Genomic DNA, 25,112 nt, shown 5'->3' with positions numbered 1-25,112 from the left:
CAACATCTAATGAATACAGATGCAAAAATTCTCAACAAAATATTAGCAAACCAAATTCGATGGTACATTAAAGGGATCATACACCATGACCAAGTGGGATTTATCCCTGGGTTGCATGGGTGGTTCAACATACACAAATGAATAAATATGATATACCACATTAACAGAGTGAAAGAAAAATCCTATGATCATCCCAATAGATGAAGAAAAAGCATTTGGCAAAATTCAACATCCATTCATGAGAAACTCTCACCAGAGTGGGCATAGAGGGAACACATGTCAACATAATAAAGGCCATGTACGACGAGCCCACAGCTAACATCACATTCAGTGGTGAAAAGCTGAAAGCTTTTCTGCTAAGATCAGAAGACAAGGGTGCCTACTCTTGCCGCTTTTGTTCAGTATAGTACCGAAAGTCCTAGCCAGCATAATTGGGGGAGAAAAAGAATAAAAGGCACACAAATCAGAAAGCAAGTAGTAAATTTATCTCTATTTGCAAATGACATGATAACATATATAGAAAACCTGGAAGACGCTACCAAAAACCTGTTAGAACTCAATGAATTTAGTAAAGTTGCAGGATAAAAACTCAATATACAAAAATCTGTTGCATTTTTACACACTAATAACAAACTACCAGAAAGAGAAATTAAGAAAATAATTCCACGTACAATTGCATCAAAAAGAATAAAATACCTAGGAATAAATTTAAGGCAGTGAAAGACCTGTACACTAAAAACTCTAAATAAGACAGTGAAGAAATTGAAGAAGATGCAAACAAATGGAAAGATATTTCATGCTCATTGACTGGAAGAATATTATTAAAATGTCCATACTACCCCAAGCAATCTACAGATTCAGTGCAATCCCAATCAAAATTCCAATGGCATTTTTCACAGAAATAGAACAAAACATCCTAAAATTTGTATGGAACCACACAAAAAAACAAGACCCCGAAGAGCCAAAGCAATCTTGAGTAAGAAGAGCAAAGCAGGAGGCCTCATGCTCCCTGAGTTCAAACTGTATTACAAAGCCATACATAGTAGTCAAAATGGTAATGGCATTGGCATAAAAACAGACACATCGATCAACAGAACAGACGGCCCGTAAATAAATCCTCACACATATGGTCCATTAATTTACAACAAACGAGCTAAAAGCATACAATAGGAAAAGAACAGTCTCTTCAGTAAGTGGTGTTGGGAAAACTGCACAGCCACATACAAAAGAATGAAACTGGACCACTATCTTACACCATACATGAAAATCAATTCAAAGTGGATTAAAGACTTGAATGTAAGACCTGAAACCATGAAACTCCTAGAAGAAAACATAAGGGGGTAAGCTCCTTGATATCGGTCTTGGTCATGACTCTTTGAGTTCACGCCAAAAGCAAAGGCAACAAAAGCAAAAATAATCTGACTACATCAAATAAAAAGCTTCTGCACAGCGAACAAAACCATCAAGAAACGAAGACAGCCTACAGAATGGGAGAAAATATTTGCAAATCATGTATCTTATAAGGAGATAATATTCAGAATGTATAAAGAACTCATACAACTCAAGAGAAAAAACAATCTGATTTTAAAATGACCAGAAGATCAATTCGACATTTTACCAAAGATATACCAATGGCCAACAGGTACATGAAAGGGTGCTGAACATCACTAATCATCAGGGAAATGCAAATCAAAGCCACAATGAGATATCACCTCACATCTGTTTGAATGGCTATTATCAAAGAGACGAGACATAACAAGTGTTGGTGAGAATGTGAAGAAAAGGGAACCCTTGTGCACGGTTTTAGTGCGAATGAAAAATGGTGCAGAGAACAGGCTGGTGGTTGCCAGAGGTAGGGGATGGGCAAAATGGGCAAAGGTGGTCCAAAAGTACAAAATGCCAGTTGTAAGATAAATCAGTCCTGCATGGGATATAATGTACAGCATGGAGAGTACAGTTAACAATACTGTACTGTATGTTTAAAAGTTGCATGGCAGCATGGATGGACCTAGAGATTTTCGTACTAAGTGGAGTAAGTCGGACAGAGAAAGACAAATATCGTATGATATCCCCGATACGTGGAATCTAAAAATATGATACAAATGAACTTATTTACAAAACAGAAGTAGAATCACAGACATAGAAAACAAATTTATGGTTACCAAAGGAGAAGGGGTGGGGTAAATTAGGAGTAGGGGATTAACAGATATAAAATAGATAAACAACAAGGCCCTACTACTGTATAGCATAGGAAAGTATATGCAATATATGCCATATCTTGTAATTACCTATAATGGAAAAGAATATGAAAAAGAATATCTATACATACATACACACAGATATATATATATATATATATATATATCTGACTCACTTTGCTGTACACCTGAAACTAACACAACATTGTAAATCAACTAAACTTCACCTAAAAAAAGTTGCTAAGAGATTATTAAATCTTTTATTCTTGTGATGAGAACTTTTAAGATTTGTAACTATGGTGATGAATGTTAACTTACTGTGCTAATCAATTCACGGTATATACTTATTTCAAGTAATTATGTTGCACACCTAAAGTTAATACATTACATGTCAATTATATCTCAATAACAATTTTACAAATGAATAATAGCTACTAATTTCAATATCTTTCAACACTGTTCAACACTCACCAACTAGTAATCAGCATCATCGTTGTATACCGTTAATATATTAAAGCACTTAAACACAGCATTTTTATGTAAAATTGAAAGCATCTACCCCAAATCATAATTTCAAAAAGTCACTGAAGGTAACTATCAGGTACTGGATAGATCTTTTGTTTCTTAAGAAAAACTAGAGAAAGGCAGGAATGACAGAGTAGTCACACATCAAGTTGGAAATCGGTTAAAAACAAAATACATGATTTAGATAAGTAATCCAAAGAAAACTAGTGGTGGGCATATTTGCTCATACACAGCCCCCTTTTTAAGACAAAATAATGTTCTAACACACAGCTTCCTTTTGTATAAAGAGAAAATAGTTTGCTTGGGTGTAAACAAAATCATATGTGTAAGGATCTCAGCTTACATCAGTTCTGGCTAAAGTCACTTTTTAAGCAAGTCGAACCATTATCATCATTTGAATTGAGGAAAGGGAAGTGAGTTAGATATCATCCCGCCTAGAAAGCCTAAAACCATGGTGAATTTCAGAAGACTTAAAGACTATCTTGCCTCTGGCAAACCATTTCACTTCTTTTATCTCAGATTACATTGAGTCATCTCCTTTTTCCTTCACTTCAGCAGTGTCTATCGTATTATGCTATATCAGAGTGCTATTTTAACTTTGACTATGTCTTCCCTTATTTTGAAACATTCATTTTTTTTTTTAACGTTTCAGTCATTTCTTTGGACCAGCTTCAGACAAACCATGAAAACTAGGGCCAATAATCCAAAAAGGATTTTTACGCGTATCTGTGGGAATCACCTCAGAATAGAATCAAATTGAAGTGTTAATGCTAAAGAATTGCCATTACCTAACTTAGAAATCCCTGAACCACCAGCCGTGCTAGTTGAGCACGCAATGGATCCGTGAAGTAGGGACGAGGGCTGGCCAAGTTCCTAGTGTACACAGTTGGGACTCAATAAATATTTCCTTGAGGTTTTTTTTCTGTGGGAGGAGGCTTGTGGTCACCAGTATTGTTAGAGTCAGGAACATTTTTGGGCCGCCTATAATGCTGTAGCTGCATATCAGCATATGATTAGATAACCCATAAATATTGGTATCTTGCTAGTTCGATGCCTTAAAACAGTATATCAATCAGCTATTGCTGTGTAACAAAATAATCGGCAAATTCTCAAGTTACATATTTTTCATTCACGCCATCTTGCTGGTTGCTTGGAGTTGTGCTGGAGCTCAACTACGCTGGACTCCAAGTTGTGGGTTGGGGTCAAGTCTGCTCCACATGTCTCTCATCCCCTTGGGTCAGAAGACCACCGGACCATGTACTTCTTATGGCACATACGCACAGGAAAGCAAGCCCAACCACTGAAGGACATCACAAGGCTCTGCTTATGTCATATCTAACATTCCGTTGGCCAAAGCAGGTTATGTGAGCATGTCCAAATTCCTGAGCCAGAGAAACACGTTCCCCCCAACACTCAAGTCACTCTACTCTCTATGTACCGGCCTTCTTCTTGCTCTTCTGTGAGCAAGCCAATCACACTCTCCTCTCAGAGTCTGCATTTCCTATTCCCTCTGTCTCACGCACTCTTCCTTCAAATACCTACATGGCTCCCAGCCTTCAGTCCCTAACGTTCTGGCTCACCTGCCCCTTATTAATGAGGGCTTCTTAGACTCCCCTTTCTGAAGAGTCTTCCTCACTGCCCCTCCCTCCCCTCCCTAACCCTCTTTTCTGAGGCCTGAGTGCCTCCATAAGAATGTGAATTCCATGGAGCCAGGGCTTTTTGGTTGTGTATTGCTATAATCCCAGTGCTCAGAACATTGCCTGGCACATAGTTGGCTTTTGATAAGTACTTGAATATATAAATAAATCTGTTTTGGAATTTTTATGGCTTTTTTTTTTTAACATTTAAAATCTGGCTCGGTATTGAACAGTCCAGTGGCATTACTTTAATTTCAGGTGTCATTTAGCGGTTTTCACTTTTCCAGTATAACCTGACACAGAAAATATTAGGCCTTAAGCATTTCTCAGTGGTTGATTCACTTCTTACTCACGCATATATGTGATAATTCTGATTTCCACTTTTAAAGGAGAGCAGTTAAACCCAAAGGAGTTTTAACTGTGAAAATCTTGAGAAAAGAAGAAAAGATTATACTTTTACTTGTTTATTTTCTACCTACGATGTAATAGGCCCTCAAAAACTGTTTGAATGGACGCAGGAAACTGCCATGAAAGTTTCCAGTAAAACAAAGAAGCCAAGTTTACATTTGTACTTGGACACTTACTTACATTTGAGACTCACGGCTGATAGTTACGACTGGTTGACATCATTAGGTTTATACCTTCTTTTGATCCTTGAAGGAATTCAGGGAGAAGAATGTCAGTCACTTCATTGAACTGTACCTAAACCTTAAGACACTAGAGTTCCTAGAGCTCCAGTATGAGCTAATTAAACTGTCAGAAATATTAACATCATTGCTCATGAGTGTCTCTGTTGGTTCCAATTTATTCCATAAGGCATACTATCACTGAAGTGGACTTGACACCATTAAAAAGGCCTCATGTTCCCCAATTTGGCAAAATTTTGCATTGCTAATGGAACAGAGATGTAATCAGCCCTGCAGCTGTCAGCATCCTGTTCCTTCTGGCAATATTTCATTCATTCCATCCTTTCCAGATGATGGTAGTTTAAAACCACGGGCAAGGGGCTTCCCTGGTGGCACAGTGGTTAAGAATCCGCCTGCCAATGCAGGGGACACGGGTTCGAGCCCCGGTCCGGGAAGTTACCGCATGCCGGGGAGCAACTAAGCCCGTGCGCCACAGCTACTGAGCCTGCGCTCTAGAGCCCGCGAGCCACAACTACTGAGCCCGCCTGCCACAACTACTGAGCCCACTCACCTAAAGCCCGTGCTCGCAACAAGAGAAGCCAACGCGATGAGAAGCCCACGCACCACAGCGAAGAGTAGCCCCTGCTCGCTGCAACTAGAGAAAGCCCTCGTGCAGCAACGAAGACCCAACCAGCCAAAAATAAATCAGTTAAATAAAATAAATAAATAAATAAATAAATAAAACCCACGGGCAGAAGGAAACTAAAGATGCTGAATTTCATTTTTTCATTTCTAAAGGCATAAACATCAGCAAGTAGTATGTGCATGTGGATAGAGAGATAATCTGTAACTTCCTTCTCACCTTATAACCTGAATAGCAATCATTTCCTGTCCTTACTACTTCAAAGAGGGCTCCTATGGTATGTTACCAGGAGACTCACAGAATCAGAGGGGTTTTGTCTACCCCAGGTCCGTAGCCCTCCTTTCCAATAATGGTATACAGCCTCGGATCCACCTAGGACAGGATTTTGTCTAAATGGTGAGCACTGCCAAGGATTCCTTTAGCTTGTGCTTTTAAGAAAGAAGGATGAACACTTGGTAATGAATGCAGGATTATAATCAATCAGAGATGAAAATCCAAGTGGCATAGACCAAAGGAAATGACAAGCATATTTAAGTCATTACATCACTGGCTCCCCAGTCATTTTCAAGTCACATGTGAACCAGAGGTTGTCCTTAAGCGTGTATATTTTTGTTGATCTGCTGAAGCAAGGTCTTGTTTTCAATGGAAGTGACAATGTGCTCAACAAACAGAGCTTGAAAAGAAGTTATTTTCACTGTTGGAAGACTGAATGTTATGAAAAATTAGTTCCAAAGGACCTTCAGAGTTCAAAACAACTTTGTCTGCACTTAAGAAACCTCTCCCTTACTGCAAATAGTGTTTGAGGTGTATTTCTTTGACACATGAATGAACAGTCGAGACACAGATCAACAAAATCTACAAGGAGACTCCCATCCCCAGAAGACGACCATCCATCCCTAAACCCCCTTCCTTCCAAATCATCCTTCTCTCCTCACATAAACAAATGCTCAAAAATTTTTCTAGAAAGTTTCCCTTTGTAAGCCACTAAAAACATAATTATGATGAAGTAACCCCATGGAACAAAGAGGAAAGGAACATAACTTCCCAGTATGTCCATACACACGGTCCATACAATATCAATATTTCATTTCCTATATAGGGCACATACAACTTTTATTTCTCCCTATTACATTGCACTTTAAAGGTACTTGGGTTTTCTCTGTATTTTTTGTTAAATGTCACAGTAAAGAATGGAAAAGATACCTGTGTCTCCACTCCTTACCTTCCTAAAGTGAATGCAAAATGTCACATGCTTCTTTTGTGTTGAAGAGACACGCTGCAAATGTGCGATAATCATCTTTTAATACAAAGAAAAAAAAATACAAAGAAAAACATTTCACGTTTGTTAATGGGGCATAAGAAGCTTACGGCAACTTTAACGTCTAAGCAGATACACAGTTTTCTTTTCCAAAGATAATGACGTAGATAAATCCCTGCATGAAATTTTTCCCCGTGAAGAAACCGTTGCCTAATTATTAAGCTAGAGGGGTTATTTTTATTTATGTTATTTATGAAGAAGTGAAAATGAATTAATAATGGATTTTTAAAAGGCGTCATGAACCTTTTCTCTGGTATCTGTATTTTCTCCTTAAGTTTAATTTGCCATTGTTTGTGTTTGCTTTCATTAAGGTGAGGAAGATCTTCTCAGTCCTCCCCAGGACACAAGCACAGGGCTAGAAGAAGTGATGGAGCAACTCAACAACTCCTTCCCTAGTTCGAGAGGTAAGCGCCACTACCCAGAAGTCACTCAGACTTCCTGGAAGTAGGCCACTCGTTTCCATACCCAACTAGCATGTGTAGTTGCCACGTTTACATAAACAGGTGCTGACAGAATGCCAGTTCGGGATCATTGTGAGAAGATTTTGTTTTCGAATGTGAATTTCTGGTTTGGAGTATTTTCAATTCAAATACCTGTGTAATCAAGATGTTTCCAGAAATAAGAATACTAACTTATGTTTATAAAGTATCGCTATCTTCCTTGCTTGGCACACTAGTCTGAAGAGTTACATTATGAGATAGCTTTTACTTAAGAGCAGTTATTAAGTCACTTTTACAGACGAGGAAATTACTGCCCTGATGGTGCCTTTGCCAGGGACGTACAGCTACTATGTGATACAGCAAGGTCTGCGATAGGCCTAGCGTACAGTGGTGGTGGGAACTCGGGCTTGCAATCTCAGGCCTTTTATGTATATTTGAAAACTGTGTCTTACCCCATCATTTAAACATAAGTACAATTAAATCTCTACGTACTAGTTCGCTGTTTTTTTCACTTCCTTAGATAGAATACAATTTTCACAAAGAAAGACACTAATATTATTTAATTTAAATGTTAATGTATCTTAATATTAATATTATTGAACATTAACATTATTTTCCCCGTCACTTTGACTTCGAATATTTTGCCCCGCCATACCAAAAATACAGCATTTTACCACACTGACTTTTCCTACCAGCCAGTATGAGCTTCAGATGCCTTACTTCATCCAAGGAGCTATTTTGCTGCTATTGTTAGTGTTTTGGAGTATTTCTAGTGGTTCATTGCCCTAACATAAAACAGGTCACTGACCCACCCCCTTCAGTGAATAAAAAGAATGGCAGACAGGATGGACGCTCGAGTCAACAATATCGTACTGCAAGTGTGAAAGTTGCTAAGAAAGAAAATCTTCAGAGTTCTCATCACAAGAGAAAAAATATTGTAACTTTGTATGGGGACAGATGGTAAACAGACCTATTGGGTGATCCGTTCACAGTGCATACAAATGTCAAATCACTAGGTTGTACACCTGACACTAACATAATGGTGTATGTCAGTTATACTTCAATTAAAAAAAAAAAAAAGAATGGCAGCAGTCACCTGTGAGCAAATAGAGGGATATTCTAGAGAACCAAGGGTGGGGGGGAAGCACAAGGCTTTGTGGCCAGTGATTGATTGGCACCCCTAATGGGCAGCCAGGGAGGGACGGGCGGCCGAGAATCTGGCTATTTGTTCCTCTCCATAAGGGCAGTGAGGAGGCTGTTTTGAGTCCTGTGTTGTTCCTATCTTTTTGTTCAGTGTCAGTTAACAATGGCCATTTCCCAGCTATTTCATGTGCGAGTGAATGCTGTGTGGTACACATTAAAAGCAATAATGTTCTGATAGAGCGTTGCTAAGGAACCGTCAGGGGAAGCTAATTTTAAATGTCTGCACCAGCCATCTTTTCACCGCTGAGCGCCTCTGATGTGCTGATTTTAACAGATAAAAGTCTTCTGTCTTCCACCCACCTCCTTATCCCAAACCTGCCAGCCTCTTCTCCATCCTATCTTCACTGCCTCCTCTCCCAAAATGCCATGATTCATAATGAGAAGACCACATGCTGGTTTGACGTAACTCAAACACATTCACCTTGATCCTGCCAGCTTTTGCTAGCACCTACTATGTACCAGCGGGGGTGTCAGGGATGCAAAGTAGAAATGCCATGTTTTTGGCCGTCAAGGTGCTTACGGTCAGTTGGGGATGCAGCCTTCCCGAGAAGCTCAGATCCCAGCACAGTAGTAGTATTACTGCTGTAATGGAGACGTCTGTGACATGAAAGAATCCTAGAAACCCCCTTCTAGATAAATAGGAATGGCTTAGCCTCAAGCAGAGCAAGTGTCTTCCTCAAGATCACACAGCTACTCAACTCATGGGGCCGGAACTTTGGGCCCCGCGTCTCACACACATTTCACTGACCCCAAGCTTTCCCTTGAAGGTCATAGACATGCGTCTCCTCCCTGCTCCTTGACCTGAAAGGTTGTTTACCTGCTCTGTGGGAAGTTAGTGGCTGCCCTGGGCATGTCTTTCACATGTGAACAACTAGAGTATCAGAGGAGAGGCTACAGCAGGGCTCATGGCTCTGCTTCCCCAGCGGCAGCTTTTTTGTACTGAGTCTCTGGGCCATCCTAATTATCTTAAGGTGAGATCTTTGCGCCCTCTCCCGCATCCCCCTTTTAGAGTCCTTGAAGCTAAATACCACATGGGTATGAAAGATCAGAAATACACCTCCTCTGATATGGTATTTGGCAGTCAGCCTCTCTGATGTTATATTTACTCGTCCGATGTTAATTTACTTATATGGAAAACCTAGGAAACTCTATTCAGGCCGCCTGGATAGTGTTTACTAAATCAGTGCTTATGGAAGCATATGCCCTGAGTGCTAATTTGAGTTCTCAAATAGGGGATAAGCAGGCTTTGTCTGATACCCGTTCCACGAACCGAGTTCCTTCCTACTTACTCAGTAGTACCCTGGTGGCCTGAGAGAATTCATTCATTTTCCTGAAGAAAACAATCAAATAAACAAACAAACAAAATACACATAACGAGAGTAGATAAGGTGCTAGAAGAGCTGGCTGGTCTTTCTGTGATGCTATGACCTTGACATTTTCTTTTCTTTCTTTTCTTTTCTTTCTTTTTTTTTTTTTTTTTTTTTTTTTTTTTTTTTTTTTTTTTTGCTACTTCCTACCAAATTACACCTTATCATAGGCCCCTTATGATTCCGCACCCAATTCCAACGTGTGGGGTTCTTTTCCCACACCACCAAAGAATTCTCATATACCAGCTGGGTGTCCTACAATTTAACTCGACTCTGACTCTGTCTACCCAGAGACAGGCTCCGATTCCACCGGTTAAGGTCTCAGTCCCACAAGACTGCCCCTCCCCTCCTACTTCAGAATGCCAATTTTAAGTCCAGGTTGTTGTTAGCTGGGCTTCTGACCCACTGGCTATAGACTAGAGATTCCAACAACAACCCCCTCTTTTGGTTCAATTTTAATTTGCTAGAGCAGGACACAGAACTCAGAGAAGCATTTTCCTTACTAGATCACTGGTTTATTATAAAAGGGTATCACTCAGAAACAGCCAGATGGATGAGATGCGTAGGGCAAGGCACGGGGAAAGGGTGCAGAGCTTCCATGCCCTCTCTGGGCACACCACTCTCCCCACATCTCCACGTGTTCACCAACCCGGAAGCTCTCCTAACCCTGTCCTTTTGGGTTTATAAGGAGGCTTCACTACATAGGCATGATTGATTACATCACTGGCCACTGGTGACTGAACTCAATCTCCAGCCCCTCTCCTCTCCCTGGACAGCAGGGGGTTAGGACTGAAAGTTCCAACCCTCTCATCACTTGGCTGGCTCCCCTAGCAAGCGGCCCCCATCCTTAGGTGCTTTCCAGAAGTCACCCTGGTCACATAACAAAAGACACCTTGCTGCTGCTCATCACGGGAAATTCCAAGGGTCTGGAAGGGGGGACGAAGACTGAATATATATTTCCTCTCGTAAATCACAATATCACACCTATTTCTCCATAAATTTAAACGGATAAAGAGTCTTGTCATTGTAAAAAATAGGCTGATCATCGATGCACTCTAAAAAGTGGTTTTTCAAGCACGTAGACCCCAGACGCTTTGGAACCAGAGGTTGATGATGCCGACTCCCAATTACCTCACCACCGACCAGTCAGAAGAGTGTCCACGAGCTGCTCACACACCCCACAAAGCCCTGCCTCACCCTGTCTTTATAAACCTTTCCCTGAAAGCCTTCGGGGAGTTTCAGGGTCTTTTAAGCACTAGCTGCCCTGGACTCCTTGCTTGGCGCCCTGCAATAAATCTATTCTTTTCTACTACTTCACCCAAAAAATAAAAATTTTTAAAAAGTGTTTTTTTGGATGCTTTATTTCTAACTAAAGGCATTTTTTTCATTTTGAAAGAATGGAGAATATATATATATATATACACACACACACACACACACACACACACACACACACACACACACACACATACATATATATTAGGATTTAGCGGGAGTATCTTACCAATTAGTAGGTATGTTAAGTTGATATTAAGCCAAAAATCTTGAGATTCTCAACGTCTCAGGATCAGAGACTCTCCCAAATTGGAAGGGTCTTGAAAGTTCATCTTAACATCTTTGATGTTCAAAACAGTGGCTTTTGACCTTCTCTGACCATTATCCATAATAAGAGAAACATTTTACATCTTAAACTGGGGTAAAGATATAAAACCAATTATTTGCGTATGTATGTACACACAAATATGTATGTACCCACCATATATACACCACACATACATGTATATAGTCACGTATACATACAAAGATCAGAAACAAAAGTTTCATGAAACATTACTTTCTTTACTATGTATAATTGACACTGTTTCTCTGTTTTCTTTATTTAAGAATAAAATGCTGGTTGCAACCCACTATATTGATTTTCTGATCCAGTTGTTTAAAAATACTGATCTAACTGATCTCAGTTTTCCTTGCTCAGGTGAATATCTTTTTGACAAAAATTGTATTGTAAAATTTTATATGTACATTTTATATATACATTTTATATATAAAATATATTTTACCACGGAAGTTTCTGCCAAGACCTTGCCAGTATCTTAGAGAACACTGTATTTTCAATCTAAGTCTGCATCCCCGTTCCCGTTGTTGTGTTACGAAAAATGAAGTTCATGCTTGCTACAGCTGTTTCGGACAGCTGTTTTAGTAACTTAAAACAGATGTTAGAGCCAGAGGTCTGACATTTAGTGGAAATGTGCTATTAAATACCACCTCCTGGTTTACTTAACCCTGCTAGATAATCGCCCACAGAGGAGAAGACGTTTTTTCAGTATTATGTTTTTCATAAATAATAAAGCATATAGATAGGGGAGTTCTTGTGTACTCTCAATTCACAACTTTTTTGTTACCCTTTCCCACAATTTTGACTTAGCGCTAAGTCTTCAGGTATCAGCTAATCTTCACCTTTCATTTCCACTAGAAATACCTGGATGCCCAAAGAAGTGAAGAGCCTCGTTCATGGCTATTCAGCAGGTTCAATTAGGCTTCAGCTCTTATCTTGATGGCCTTGCTAAACTGTTATACAAATTAATAAAGGAGGCTGCACGCTTCTCCGCTTAGTGATCAAGTGATGATAGCCAGCACTGTCCTGCCTCGTAGCCACTATAAACCGCAGGGAGTTCAAGGTGTGAATGTGTGCCTGTTTAGCTTTGCGAGCCTATCTATCTTTTCTGATGAATCTCTAGCTCTCGTTAGTTATTCACAACCACCTGAGGAGCTTGAGGGCCTTGGTGTATATTAAACACAGAATGTTAGCCAGTTCCTATCTAACCTATTTAATCTACCGATATAATCTCTCCCTCTGTCTATAAATAGATGTAGAAGTTGAATTCCACTGTAATAAAAGGCATTATCTACCATAGGACACTTTCTAAATCTCCACCATTATTCTGTAGGGAGGCTACATGGGTAGAACGAACAACAAACATCGTTTTAAAATCAACTCTTTAAGCGATTTGTCCATACGTCTCTGATGATTTAGCAGTCTAACAAAGAGTTTGTTCGACGCATGTGCATTCCTGAAAGAAACCGCTTCGCTAGCGAGGGGTATGGTATTGGTCTCTGTAAAAATTAGGTGCCACTGAACATTGATTAATAATAGGATCCAAGATGAGCTCTTAGTGCAGTAAGACAACTCAGGAAGCAGTTAGCACTGTTATGCGGGTACTGCTGCTGCCTGTATAACCTCTTACCTGCTGACCTGTGCCACATTATTTTTATCCCCAACAGCCCACGCCATCCTCTCCCTCTCAATACTCGCCCCTCCTAAACAAGGCCACATACATTCTGTTAAATGCCTCTAAATTAGAAAGCCAACCGCTTTGCAAAACCTGCCATCTTCTACAATTCAAGTCTTGGCCGTGATTCTTTTATGGAAGAGCAACATAAAGAACAAAGACAGATGGAAGCATCCTGGCCCCCCTTGCAGGCTCCCTTCCCTTTCCTCTCGGCTTCCGGAAAGGATTTGAGCTGCTGCTCCTTTACACCAGGGGCCGGCAGACTGCAGTCCACGGGCCAAATCTTTATAAATACGGTTTCATCATAACACAGCCACCCCCATTCATGTACATATTGTCTACGGGGGCTTTCTCACTCCAAGGGCAGAGTAGTTGCGGCAGAGCTGAATAGCCGCTACGGAGACTGTGTGACTGGCAAAGCCCAAAGTATTTAACTATCTGGCCCTTTACGGGGAAAATTTGCCATCCCCGACTTTACATCATTAAGTTGTTGTCCGCTCTAGCTCATCACATACATAACAGTCACGGATTTCAGTGCTGACCAACTTTCAGCGCAAGAAAACTGTGCTTTTGAATTGATTTATGCGTATATATCCGTCTTCACCAAAGATCCTGCATTTTCAATAAAGTATAGCCATTTCAATCTTCTTTCACTTGTAATGAAACAGAAATCATAAAAAGGGACTCATTATTCCTTAACTTTTTAAAAAAGTCAGTGAACTCAGATAAAGAAGCTCATAAAGATACGCAGAAACAGTAACGTCCTGCGATTCTGACTGTGAATAATGAATGACAGCCAATCCTCTCAAGTTCGTACTGCCTGAGGAAACGAGACTTCTCCAGACCTGACCAAGCCCTTTCTTTCTTTAGACTCAGGACTCCCCAGCACACTTCCTGTTTCTCTTGATTCATTTCCTGACAGCACACTGCATTGCCAGATGGACCCCCTAACCGAAGGCCTAAGGAAACTCATTTCCAAAGAATGTGTTTTTCACATACAACTTTTATTTGGTACTTTATTTACTGGTAAAGAATTTGTTTTTAATAGTGCCACCAGCGAGCCTCTATTTTTTGTCAGTGTAGAAAGTATTTCTGATACAAGTAGCAAACATTTCACTCTTTTTAAACGAGAAGCGGGCCTCCCTTCGTACTATGCTAATGAGCACATTGGAACCCAAGTGGCGAGGGAGGATTTTGAAAGAGCTCTGGGATCACATAGCTCTGGGAGGTCCATTTTACAGAAAACATGGTTTCTGAACAAGTACCTGAAACAAAACCCAAATCATCTGCTTCATCTCCAGCAGTGACCCGTTGATACTGAGCTCTGAATAGGCCTTGTTGAAGAATTAATACAGATACATAACCTTTATCATTCTAGGAACCGTAATTACATTCTAAAGCTAAAATCACATTGCTTTCCAACAACACTGTCCTTCCTAAGGTTCTGAGGTTTTAAAAATAGACCCAAGTCAAGGACCTACTGTATAGCACAGGGAACTGCACTCAATATTTTGTAATAACCTATCAGGGAAAAGAATCAGAAAAAGAATATATATCTACAACTGAATCACTTTGCTGTGCACCCGAAACTAACACAACACTGTAAAACAACTGTACTTCAATTTTTAAAAAAAGAAAAAGAAAAATAGGCCCAAGTTACAAGCCAGACGCAGCTACAAGCCCTTGGCATCCAAGCTAAAGGATCGCAGGCAAGGCCAAGTTGCCTAAAGCATCAAAGGACTCTCGGCCATGACCTAGTGGCTACCTAATTTAGCTCAGCCAGCATTTACCAAATACCCGTAGCGTCGAGGTAGAGTAGAGGTATCAGGGAGAGAGAGGTAGGTGAGCAACATGTGGACACTGCCTTCAAGGAGCTCACAGTCTTGGAGGGGCAGAGAATTAATTCTACCACCTGACAGTATAACCATGAAGTACAAGAAATTTTTTCTATTTTGCTAATGAAGTCAAAAAGAATGGATGAGTAATTCACGCTGGGGTTGGTATGCACCATCAAGGATGAAATGCTGTTCTCCCCCTCCCTTCTCCCCATCGTCTGGTGTGGGCCTGCCACTGGGAACACCCACAGCTCTGGAGCATCTCTCCCTCTCTCCTGGTTTGAGGAGCATCGTGAATAGCCTGACCATGTTTATCACATCGTCAAGCATGCAGTTTCTGTATCCCCGAGAAATCCCTGACTCGGGACAATTCAGAAGGAAGGCAAAGGCAGGGCGAGGGTCATACTTAGAAAACCTTAAAATGTACACCAGAAGTTGTAAACCCTAAACTTGAGTTTTAAAAAGTTTCTTTCGGATTAGTAGCTCAATACCTCTTCGTTCTAGACTAGTACTCAAATTGTTTCAGGGGGTCGTAGGTCTTCTTGGAGTGTGTCAGGGGAAAGGGAGATGCGGCACAAGATCTCTCACAGCTCTGCTCGTATCTGCTCTACGTACTGGATTGCAGATAAGAATGTGGTAGGAAGTGGCCCAATGCGAAAGCCAAAGTTTGAAAACCAGTATTTCACTTTGGAGACCCCGGAAATTGCATGCCCAAGACATGCCAGGTATGGTCAGCGGTCCCTAATTTTCTGTCTGGTTATAAATATTAGCGTAGAAAAACTTTCTCATCAGAACCTGCTTTTCAAAAATAAATAACTGCATACAGATATAGGATTCTATAAAACAAACAAGGCCAGAGGGTCTCTGGCTGACCCTCAAGGCTCCTGGTATCTGTTGAATCATGAGGAGGAAGGTGAAGACTCATTCCTGAATCTGGCTCCGTGGCTTGCCCGTAAGTGGGACTTACCTCCTTCCCACTTTGTTTCAGTTTTCTCCAGTGCCCCCAGTCCCATCATGGGCATGCTCAGCTTCTGTCAGATAGAACAGCTTCTCCCAAGAGGATGGAGTCTAGCCTCTATGCAGTGTTCTACCTCGCGTTGGGAGTGCAGATGTTTGGCACCTGAAACCAACTACTGTTTGTTTTGGTGTGTTGGTTGTCAAGTGGACAATAAAGAGATTCTGAGATTTCTGGACAGTAAACTTGAGATTCTACAGTTGCCCTTGAAAACAATGCTCGATTTGGTCAGATTTCTATGCTGTGCCAGCTTTCATCCAGTTGAACATGTGAGCTCTGTGGATTCTATAAGCGATGTCTCCTGGATCATGTTATCTGTTTACACCGACTTCAAGTGTATGTAAAGGTTATTTGACTCGATGTGTCTTTTGGGTTTTTTTGTTTCTGTTTTCATTTTTTTTCCAGAAGGGGATAAATGAATTGTCATCTCAACGTTTGTTTGGTAAAAGAAGCAAATTGGTATGAAACTGTATATTTATGCTTTTTTTTTTTTCCTTTCTGATATCTCTGCCTCTTCCTCTCTCTATTATTAAAGGAAGAAATACCCCTGGGAAGCCAATGAGAGAGGTTAGTGAGATTCAGGCTCACAGCCATGGCTTCTGTCTGTCTCATCCCGCTTTCTATGTTTGGCGTTTGTGTAAGAATTGTGTGCGTGCACGCCCATGTGTGTATTACACGTGTCATCATGTAAGGATGGTAGTCACCTCTCCACTTGCAGCTTATGAGGAACATTCCTCAAATGTTCACTGTCATTGTCATCACCATGACAACAGGACCAGGGGTTGGGGGAAGAGGAATCTCTTGTAAATGGCAACCCTTTGTAGTGCCTAGGTTGGAATCCTGAAGTTCATCATCTGTTGCCATTCGTAACACAAACAAAACCTTCAAAATACATTTAGCTTCGAACATAACTGATGAGTCATAAAGCTTCCTTCTAGTTCCAGGACCCTAGCATTTTCTGCCAGTGCCCTTGGTTTTTATTCTTCAGGGATGACTTCATTTCGTTTTTGTTTTCTTTTTCCTGGTGCCTACACTCTTTCTTTCCCACTTTAGCTAACATTTTTTTGAGCACTTACTGTGTGCCAAGGACTTTTCTAAGCACTTGCCATCTTTTTCATTACGTAATCTTCAGGACAAGCCTATGAGGTAGGTACTCTTATTAACCCCATTTTACAGATAAGGAAACTGAGTCAATGAAAGGGTAAGCAATGTGTCCAAGGTGACAGAGCCAGGATTGGATTCCAGGCAGTCTGGGTCCAGAGCCACACTCTTAACTGTGTGCTTTACTGCCACTTAGAAAATGGTGTGTGAAAAGCATATGTCATCTCAACTTGCCCTTTAGAGGATGCTTTTTTTCTTTGCTTGGCATTTTGAGCCAGATAGAACAATAACCAATTCTTGAGGGATTTTTTTAATGCCTTTTATAGGTACGGTACAGCGTTATCACTGAATGGTTTGGGGTTTTACAGTACAAGCTGCTTCAAACTTCTGTTCTACCAGAAATATTAGCTAAACATTGAATTACCTAATGAAGTGACATTGGATGACAAAGTGTTGAGTGACAGCCCAAGTGAAACAAGATTGTTCTTACCAAGAGTTTAGCATGAAGGACGCAAGAAGGAAAGCTCTCCCGTGGATGGCAATAGCGTGTACTATTGTGGGAGACAGGTTGGACGGGTGGGGAGTCCTTATGTGAGAAGGTTCTGGATCCTTAGCAACAGATGGACAGGAGCAGCCACTGACTCATTTAATCATCATACTGGAAATTCTGCCAGTGCCATGCCATGCAGGTCTCATCAACTGAACGATCCTTCAGTGTGTCTACACCAGTGCTCCCTTCCAAGGCTTGTGGGGTCCAAGGGAGGGAGTGGTGGGCTGGGAGGAGAAACAGGAAACCTGAATCGGTGAAGCATTGAATGCTCCTGACGGTTTGCCTTCTTATGTGAGACGTCTTGGGTTCATTCTGATGGTAAGTGCCCCTTAAAATTTATTTTAACTTGTGGTAAAAAGTTGCACCATATTTTTAACCACACTAAACGTGTGTCTCTCACAAACGAATTTTAGAAAAGGCCAGCACATATAATTGAAGTCACATAGGCATTTGGAAACTCTACTACCTGAGCTGTAGTGTAGTCAGATAAGTTTTCAGAAAGCCAGAGAATCAAAACAATAGTGATTTTTTTTAATGCTGTGAAAATACCCCAAATGTACAGCAGACCAGGTATTTCTTCAAAGATTAAATTACAGAGAAGAAAAGATAAGCACATTTCACTGCGGTATTCTGCCTTTGCTTTGGCCAACTGAGTGCTCACCATTTCTTTGGGAACGGTATTTTTTAAAAAACCAGAGTGCCAGATTGCTATTGAGGTCTTGGGTCTCTGCCAGAAAGTCTCAATTCCAATCAGTGCAGCGAACAACTCCCTGAGGCAGAGGTGGCATGTGAGAGTCCACGTGTCGCACTTTGCAACAACTTGGAAAAACATACAACTACCCTAATGTTAAACGCACGGTGCCTTTCTCTTCAACAATCCTTGCTTAAGAATGGATTAAATACGTCTATAGACGTAGTTTTATGTCTGCTTGTGCCTGAAGCTGATCGCAGATGCCTGCATCCTGCCTGTTTTCCAGGGCCTCTCATGCTCATAGCACGAGATTTGCATTTTGACTTTAGAAAAATCTGTCAGGTAAAATTAATGATCTCACTAATGTTCTGCCTTACACGCATGGATAATAGAAGCAGGATACACATCTATTTTCTGTGTCCCAATTCCCTATCTGTGTGTGGTTCTATGCCTCCAGCGGGTTGAGGTACATGATTCTTTGGGGCAGTATTTAGTCAAGGAGAGAGAATTTTTTTTTTCTGGCTCTAAGGAAAACCTCCATGGAAAACACTGGAATTGTTATTCTGATGAAGCAGGTATTTGTAAACAAAGTAATGAAAGGCATCCTAGAGATACGGTGAGGTGACTCAGAACGTTCATTTTTCTAGCATAGGGATGGCCATGAGCTCATCTGTGAACATTTAACCATCTGGACAGGTTAAAGGCCACCTAACATTTTGTGGGAGTAGGTATGGTGTATTAAGAATCATGGGGCTTCCCTGGTGGCGCAGTGGTTGAGAGTCCGCCTGCCGATGCAGGGGACGCGGGTTCGTGCCCCGGTCCGGGAGGATCCCATATGCCGCGGGGCGGCTGGGCCCGTGAGCCATGGCCGCTGGGCCTGGGCGTCCGGAGCCTGTGCTCCACAACGGGAGAGGCCACAGCAGTGAGAGGCCCGCATACCGCAAAAAAAAAAAAAAAAAAAAGAATCATGAACCTGGGACTTCCCTGGTGTGGTTGAGAGTCCGCCTGCCAATGCAGGGGACACGGGTTCGAGCCCTGGTCCGGGAAGGTCCCACATGCTGCGGAGCAACTAAGCCCGTGCGCCACAACTACTGAGCCTGCGCTCTAGAGCCCACGAGCCACAACTACTGAGCCCGCGTGCTGCAACTACTGAAGCCCGTGCACCTAGAGCCCGTGCTCCGCAACAACAGAAGCCACCGCAATGAGAAGCCCGCGCACCTCAACGAAGGGTAGCCCCTGCTCACCGCAACTAGAGAAAGCCCGCGCGCAGGAACGAAGACCCAAGGCAGCCAAAAATAAATAAATTAATTAATTTTTAAAAAATCATGAACCTCTGACCTGGTAACTTTTTAAATAGCAGATACCCCTTAGAACTTATGCCTCTTAAGAGACTCAAGAATTCTCCTTCCCTTTTGAGGAGGAGAAGCACCACTTGGCCATATAATCTATAAATGCATTTTACTTGTCTTCATTATCTTTTGAACTGCAGTCTGCATGTCCTAGCACAGTCTGAAATAGGCACGTTTTGATTATTGTCAATAAGCTGATGGAGAAAAAAATGATTTCTTCCCTGTTTCATGTTTTGTAGTACATTTTCTAGCTACCAGGAGGACTATACTATAGTACGGATGTGAGAAATAGTTGGAATTATATTTAGGTATCAGCTTGTAAGAGTCTTGGGGTTGGTTTTTACTGCTTTTATTAATTGCTGTTAAGATTGCAAACGATTTAAAATTTGCAGTTAGTCCACCTATTTTCAATTACACGCGAATAACTGGACAGATTTCCCAGGGTTGCCGGGCAGTCGGAAGGAGATGCAAGGGAAGCCCTCTAACTTGGTGGCATCGGTTAGATATTTGTGCTCTGAGGAGTAGCCAAGGACCCACTGTGGCTTCCTGTGCTTTTTATGGTTTAGAAAAGCCAAAGATGATTTTTGTTCTTCACTGAGGGCGGCCAAACTACTGGCCCACTCTAGGCATAGTACATATGTTTGGTTAAAAGTTGTTATATGTGCAGCCTCAACCAAAATCCAGAGTGATTTTTTAAAGCATAATTAGTCCTCATTGCAACTTTCTGCACTAATAAAGCTCAAAGAGAGTTACAAACTTGGTCACCTTAATAAAAATGGCTGAACAGCATTAAAGTTAAGTCTTAACTTGATCTGGTGCCATCGCTGTTTAAGTGCCTGCCTATGAGTCCTCTTCAGATCCCCTCATATATTTAAAAATGATATGTCTCTTGAAGTAAATATTAGAATAGAATACCCGCCCTAGTCTATCTTTAATGTTTATAGGGATTTTAACAATTATTATGGGAATCTGTAAAGTTGACACATGGCAAGGTAGTAATAGCCTAGTAAAGCATTTTTAGTGTCAAAGGCGGTACTTGAATAGTGGAATGATTTCCAAGAATTAAAATTTAGTTAATTAAATTAAAATTAATTATTAAATTAATTAATTATTAAATTAGTTTAAATAAATTTAATTAATTAATTATTAAATTAAACTTAGCCATATAAAAATATGGGACATACATGACGAGGCAAGTCCTAAAGTATGTCTCAAATGATCTTACTCTAGATCTGAATTTTGCCACAAAGTACCCAGGGACATTGTGCTGCTTTTATGCTCCATGCTGGGGGATTAATGATCGGTCATGTCATATTATTATTAGAAGGCTATTCTGATAGTTAACCCTCATTGAGTAGGAGATCAAAAATGGATTCAGAGGCTACCCAAATCCATGCTGTACATGTGGGTCATCTTAGAATTAGGCTCTTGAGTAATTTGGAATGAAAAGTAATGTTTTTTCCTGAAGCTTCCTAATTCAAATGTTAATAGTGTATACACAGGTCACTGCAAGAGTTTATCTTTCAACTCAAGTCAAAGCAGAGAGAAAACAGTCACCTCCGCCACAGCCTTAGACGTGAGCCAACAGCTTGTAACAGCCTTGAGATAAAGATTTCACACGTAGTGATGGTAGCGATGCTAACGGTGATGGCAGTCGAGTGGCGGCGGTGGCAGTGGTGATAGTTATGGTGATGGCTGTTTGATAGTAAAATAATTTTTAATACAAGTACACAGTAAATAATCTCCCACAGCAAGGTGGAAAAGATACATCCCATCACGAATTGTTCCTGTTGTGACAGGAATCTTGTGCCTATCCATGGAAGCCTTTTGATATGTATTTACGTGGGGAAGATGAGTGCAGTCTGACTTTTTTCCATTTATCTGACACTAGGAGCCTGATCCAATATGAGGCTGATACTAACAGTGTGGAATGGCTTCATTAACAAGGCTTTGCTTCTTCCTGGAAAACTGGTGAAAAACCAACCCCTGTTGTGTATCCCCTCGACGCAGCTTCTGTGTTGTCTTCACCTAGAAACGGGGGACGATTTCCCAAATGACGAAGAGTTGGGGTGATGATAACTACACCTTGTGTCAAGTCTGTCTCTCTCTCTGTTTTCCAGGACACAATGTAGGAAGCCTTTTCCACCTGGCAGATGATTTGGGCAGAGCGATGGAGTCCTTAGTTTCAGTCATGACAGATGAAGAAGGGGCAGAATAAATGTTTTACAACTCCCGATTCCCGCATGGTTTTTATAATATTCATACAACAAAGAGGATTAGACAGTAAGAGTTTACAAGAAAAAAAAAATCTATATTTTTGTGAAGGGTAGTGGTACTATACTGTAGATTTCAGTAGTTTCTAAGTCTGTTATTGTTTTGTTAACAATGGCAGGTTTTACACGTCTATGCAATTGTACAAAAAAAGTTATAAGAAAACTACATGTAAAATCTTGATAGCTAAATAACTTGCCATTTCTTTATATGGAACGCATTTTGGGTTGTTTAAAAATTTATAACAGTTATAAAGAAAGACTGTAAACTACAGTGTGCTTTATAAAAAAAAAAGTTGTTTATAAAAACCCCTAAAAACAAACACACACACACACACACACACACACACACACACACACACACACACACACTGAGGCAGCACATTGTTTTGCATCCTTTTAGCGTGATATCCATATGAGATTCGTGGCTTTTTTTTCTTTTCTTGCATATTTAAGATAGGACTTCCTCTAACACCACCAAATGACTACTTCATATCGCTCTTTTGGAATTGACGACTGAGTGGGACTGGCTGTGGGTTTTCGTGTTACACATCTATATGTCTATAAGTATGTAAATACTATGGGTATATAGATAAATAGATACGAATTTCAAGAGACCTTTTAAATTTCTTGTTCAAATGTTCTTGCCACTTCCTCATGGAAAGAAATTACTTCTGGTCATCCAGGCTTACCTGCTTGGGTCTAGAATGAATTTTCCCTGGAGCCTGAAGCCAGAAGGAAACTACCACGCTAAAACACTCTCTGGGGCTCCAGATGTTTCTCATTTTAAACTTTCCACTGACAACTAGAGTATTGAATTTTTTAAGGGACATATGAATGAACACACAGGACTTATTATGTCAGAGTAATCCGCTGGTTGATGTATTCAGCTTCCTGCTGCTGGCAGTGCCACAGTTTAGATTCAGTGATGCTTCAGTGAAAATCAGAGCATCAGAAGGCAGTGTTAACTCCCAGGCAGGAGGAGGACTACGGTAGGGCTGGAGGGCTGTGGATCCCCAGCAGATCCCTCAGAGGGAGCCGGCCACTCTGACGTCAAGGATTGGATGAATGTTCAGAACCTCACAGAGAGAGCTTTATAATTACAACTGATCTTTTCTCACAGTCAAACAGCAGTGGGTGTCTTGGTTTGAAGATTTTTTTTCCCCATTGTAATGAGTTTGTAAATGCCACAAGACTTAATTTAAAATAACCCTTAGTGAAAATGTGTAACACAGTAGCCCCATCACATTGTGGTACTGTTAAATATCCACCCAGAAGCCCAGCAATGTTTCCCTCCTTGGCCTTTCTCTACAAGTAACTCCAGGCAGGTTTGTAAGTGGGAACGCACATTGATTTACATGTTCCAAAAGGTACTCCAAACCCTTTCTGGTGGATTAGGCAGGTTAAATATATTAATAAACAAATCATTCAAGCAGAGGAGAACGCTCAAGCGGACTAACTGGTAGGAAAAAGCTTTACTCTTTCATTTCATCTTATTAGTCTTTCACTTTTTTTAATCATCCATTCAATAGAAATCACTGTGTGACCTATCATTTTGCAAATCTGTTACCTCTTACATCAAGTGTAATTAACTTTTGGAGAGTGGGTTTTGTTCCTTATTTTACTAATGATAATTAACATCAGACATGGCTTCTCATGCTACTTCTACCTCACTTTGGTTTTGGGGTGTTCCTAATAATTGTGCACATCTGATTTCACAGCTTCACCACCTGTCCATTGTGAGAACATTTCCCTCCATTTTCGTTTTTGTTCATAATTTCCAAAAGAAAACCCAAAGCTCTAAGGTAACAAATTACATGAAGATTTGATTTTAGTCTTGCATTGTTTTCCTTTATGTGACGCTGTACTCTTTTCTTTACCCGAGGATTTTGTTTTTAACCGTGATTTAAAACAAGGGGTTACTTTACTTCCTACTAAGAAGTTTAAGTTTCATTCTAAAATCAGAGGTAAATAGAGGGCTTAATTTTGTTTTAATCTTTTGTTTTATTTTATCTTTTAGACATTAGTTCTGGAGTGAGTCTGTCAAAATATCTGAATAAAAACTGAGAGCTTTATTGCTACGTTTTAAGCATAAGTTGGACATTGTTTCGTGTTCTTTATAACCACCGAGTATTAAACTGTAAATCATAACCAATGTAACTGAAGCATAAACATCACCTGGCATGTTATGTCCTTGTTTTCAGGTACTGGGTTCTTACTTGAGTATCATAATATATTGTGTTTTAACACCAACACTGTAACATTTACTAATTATTTTTTTAAACTTCAGTTTTACTGCATTTTCGCAACATATCAGACTTCACCAAATATATGCCTTACTATTGTATTATATTACTGCTTTACTGTGTATCTCAATAAAGCACGCAGTTATGTTACAAAAAAGTGTTGACTGAACTGCAGTACTTTGTTTTTATTTTTTACATAGGCAAAACTTTCATACCGTTAAAAAATTAAAAAATCTACAAAGCCCACCAGTGAAAAGAAGGACCCTCACTACCCTATTCCCACCTCATCCTCACTGCACTCTGAGTAAACAATAATTTCTTGTGTTTCCTTCCAAAGTGTCATTACTGCATAAGCAATTACAAACATATGTTCCTACTCTTTTTCCTTTTATTACTCAGAAGCTAGCATTCTATGCATTCAGTTATATACCTTGGTGGTTTTTTTTAAACTTAAGAATGGACTCAAGAGATCCATCCTTAATTATATTGAAATAGACCTTTTCATTTCAATATATGAAATGCTTTCCTGATGCTTTTTTATAGCTAATAATCCAGTGTGTGGGGAGGGGATATTATTTAAACGGTCCCCTTTGGTGGGGTATGTGGGTGGTTTTCCTCTTTTGCTCTGACAAACAGTACCACACATCTCTCATTTCATCCTTTCACTTGTGCAAAAATATATCTGTAGGACACATTCCTAGAAGGGCCATTTCTGGATCAAAGGTGGTAAGCACTTGTAGCTCGGGAGGTAATTTTATGCAGCAATGGTCATAGTGGTCTTTTTGTTTTCTGTTTTAGTAATAACAAG

The 25,112-nt window shown here is 40.4% G+C and overlaps 1 protein-coding gene across 16 annotated transcripts in view; it reads left to right on the top strand.

The window, feature by feature from the left end:
• Nucleotides 1-24,461, top strand: part of DMD (dystrophin) — a 2,398,628-nt gene extending 2,374,167 nt beyond the window's left edge. For 4 of the 16 annotated variants that reach the window (XM_055081921.1, XM_055081920.1, XM_028482834.2 and 1 more), the window contains 3 exons: nucleotides 7,259-7,351; nucleotides 16,633-16,664; nucleotides 21,909-24,461. In XM_055081921.1, the coding sequence (XP_054937896.1) occupies nucleotides 7,259-7,351; nucleotides 16,633-16,664; nucleotides 21,909-21,920 (137 nt within the window). In that variant the 3' untranslated portion in view covers nucleotides 21,921-24,461. Of the gene's footprint in view, nucleotides 1-7,258; nucleotides 7,352-10,127; nucleotides 11,303-16,070; nucleotides 16,594-16,632; nucleotides 16,665-21,908 lie in introns of those variants that run through there. The other 12 variants (XM_055081922.1, XM_055081917.1, XM_055081916.1 and 9 more) reach the window with 7 other exon arrangements.
• The last annotated feature ends 651 nt before the right edge of the window (nucleotides 24,462-25,112 follow it).

Source organism: Physeter macrocephalus, chromosome 21 (genome assembly GCF_002837175.3).
Source record: "Physeter macrocephalus isolate SW-GA chromosome 21, ASM283717v5, whole genome shotgun sequence".
NCBI lineage: Eukaryota > Metazoa > Chordata > Mammalia > Artiodactyla > Physeteridae > Physeter > Physeter macrocephalus.
The sequence above is the reverse complement of the archived record's forward strand: the minus strand, read 5'-3'. Positions and strand labels throughout refer to the sequence as shown.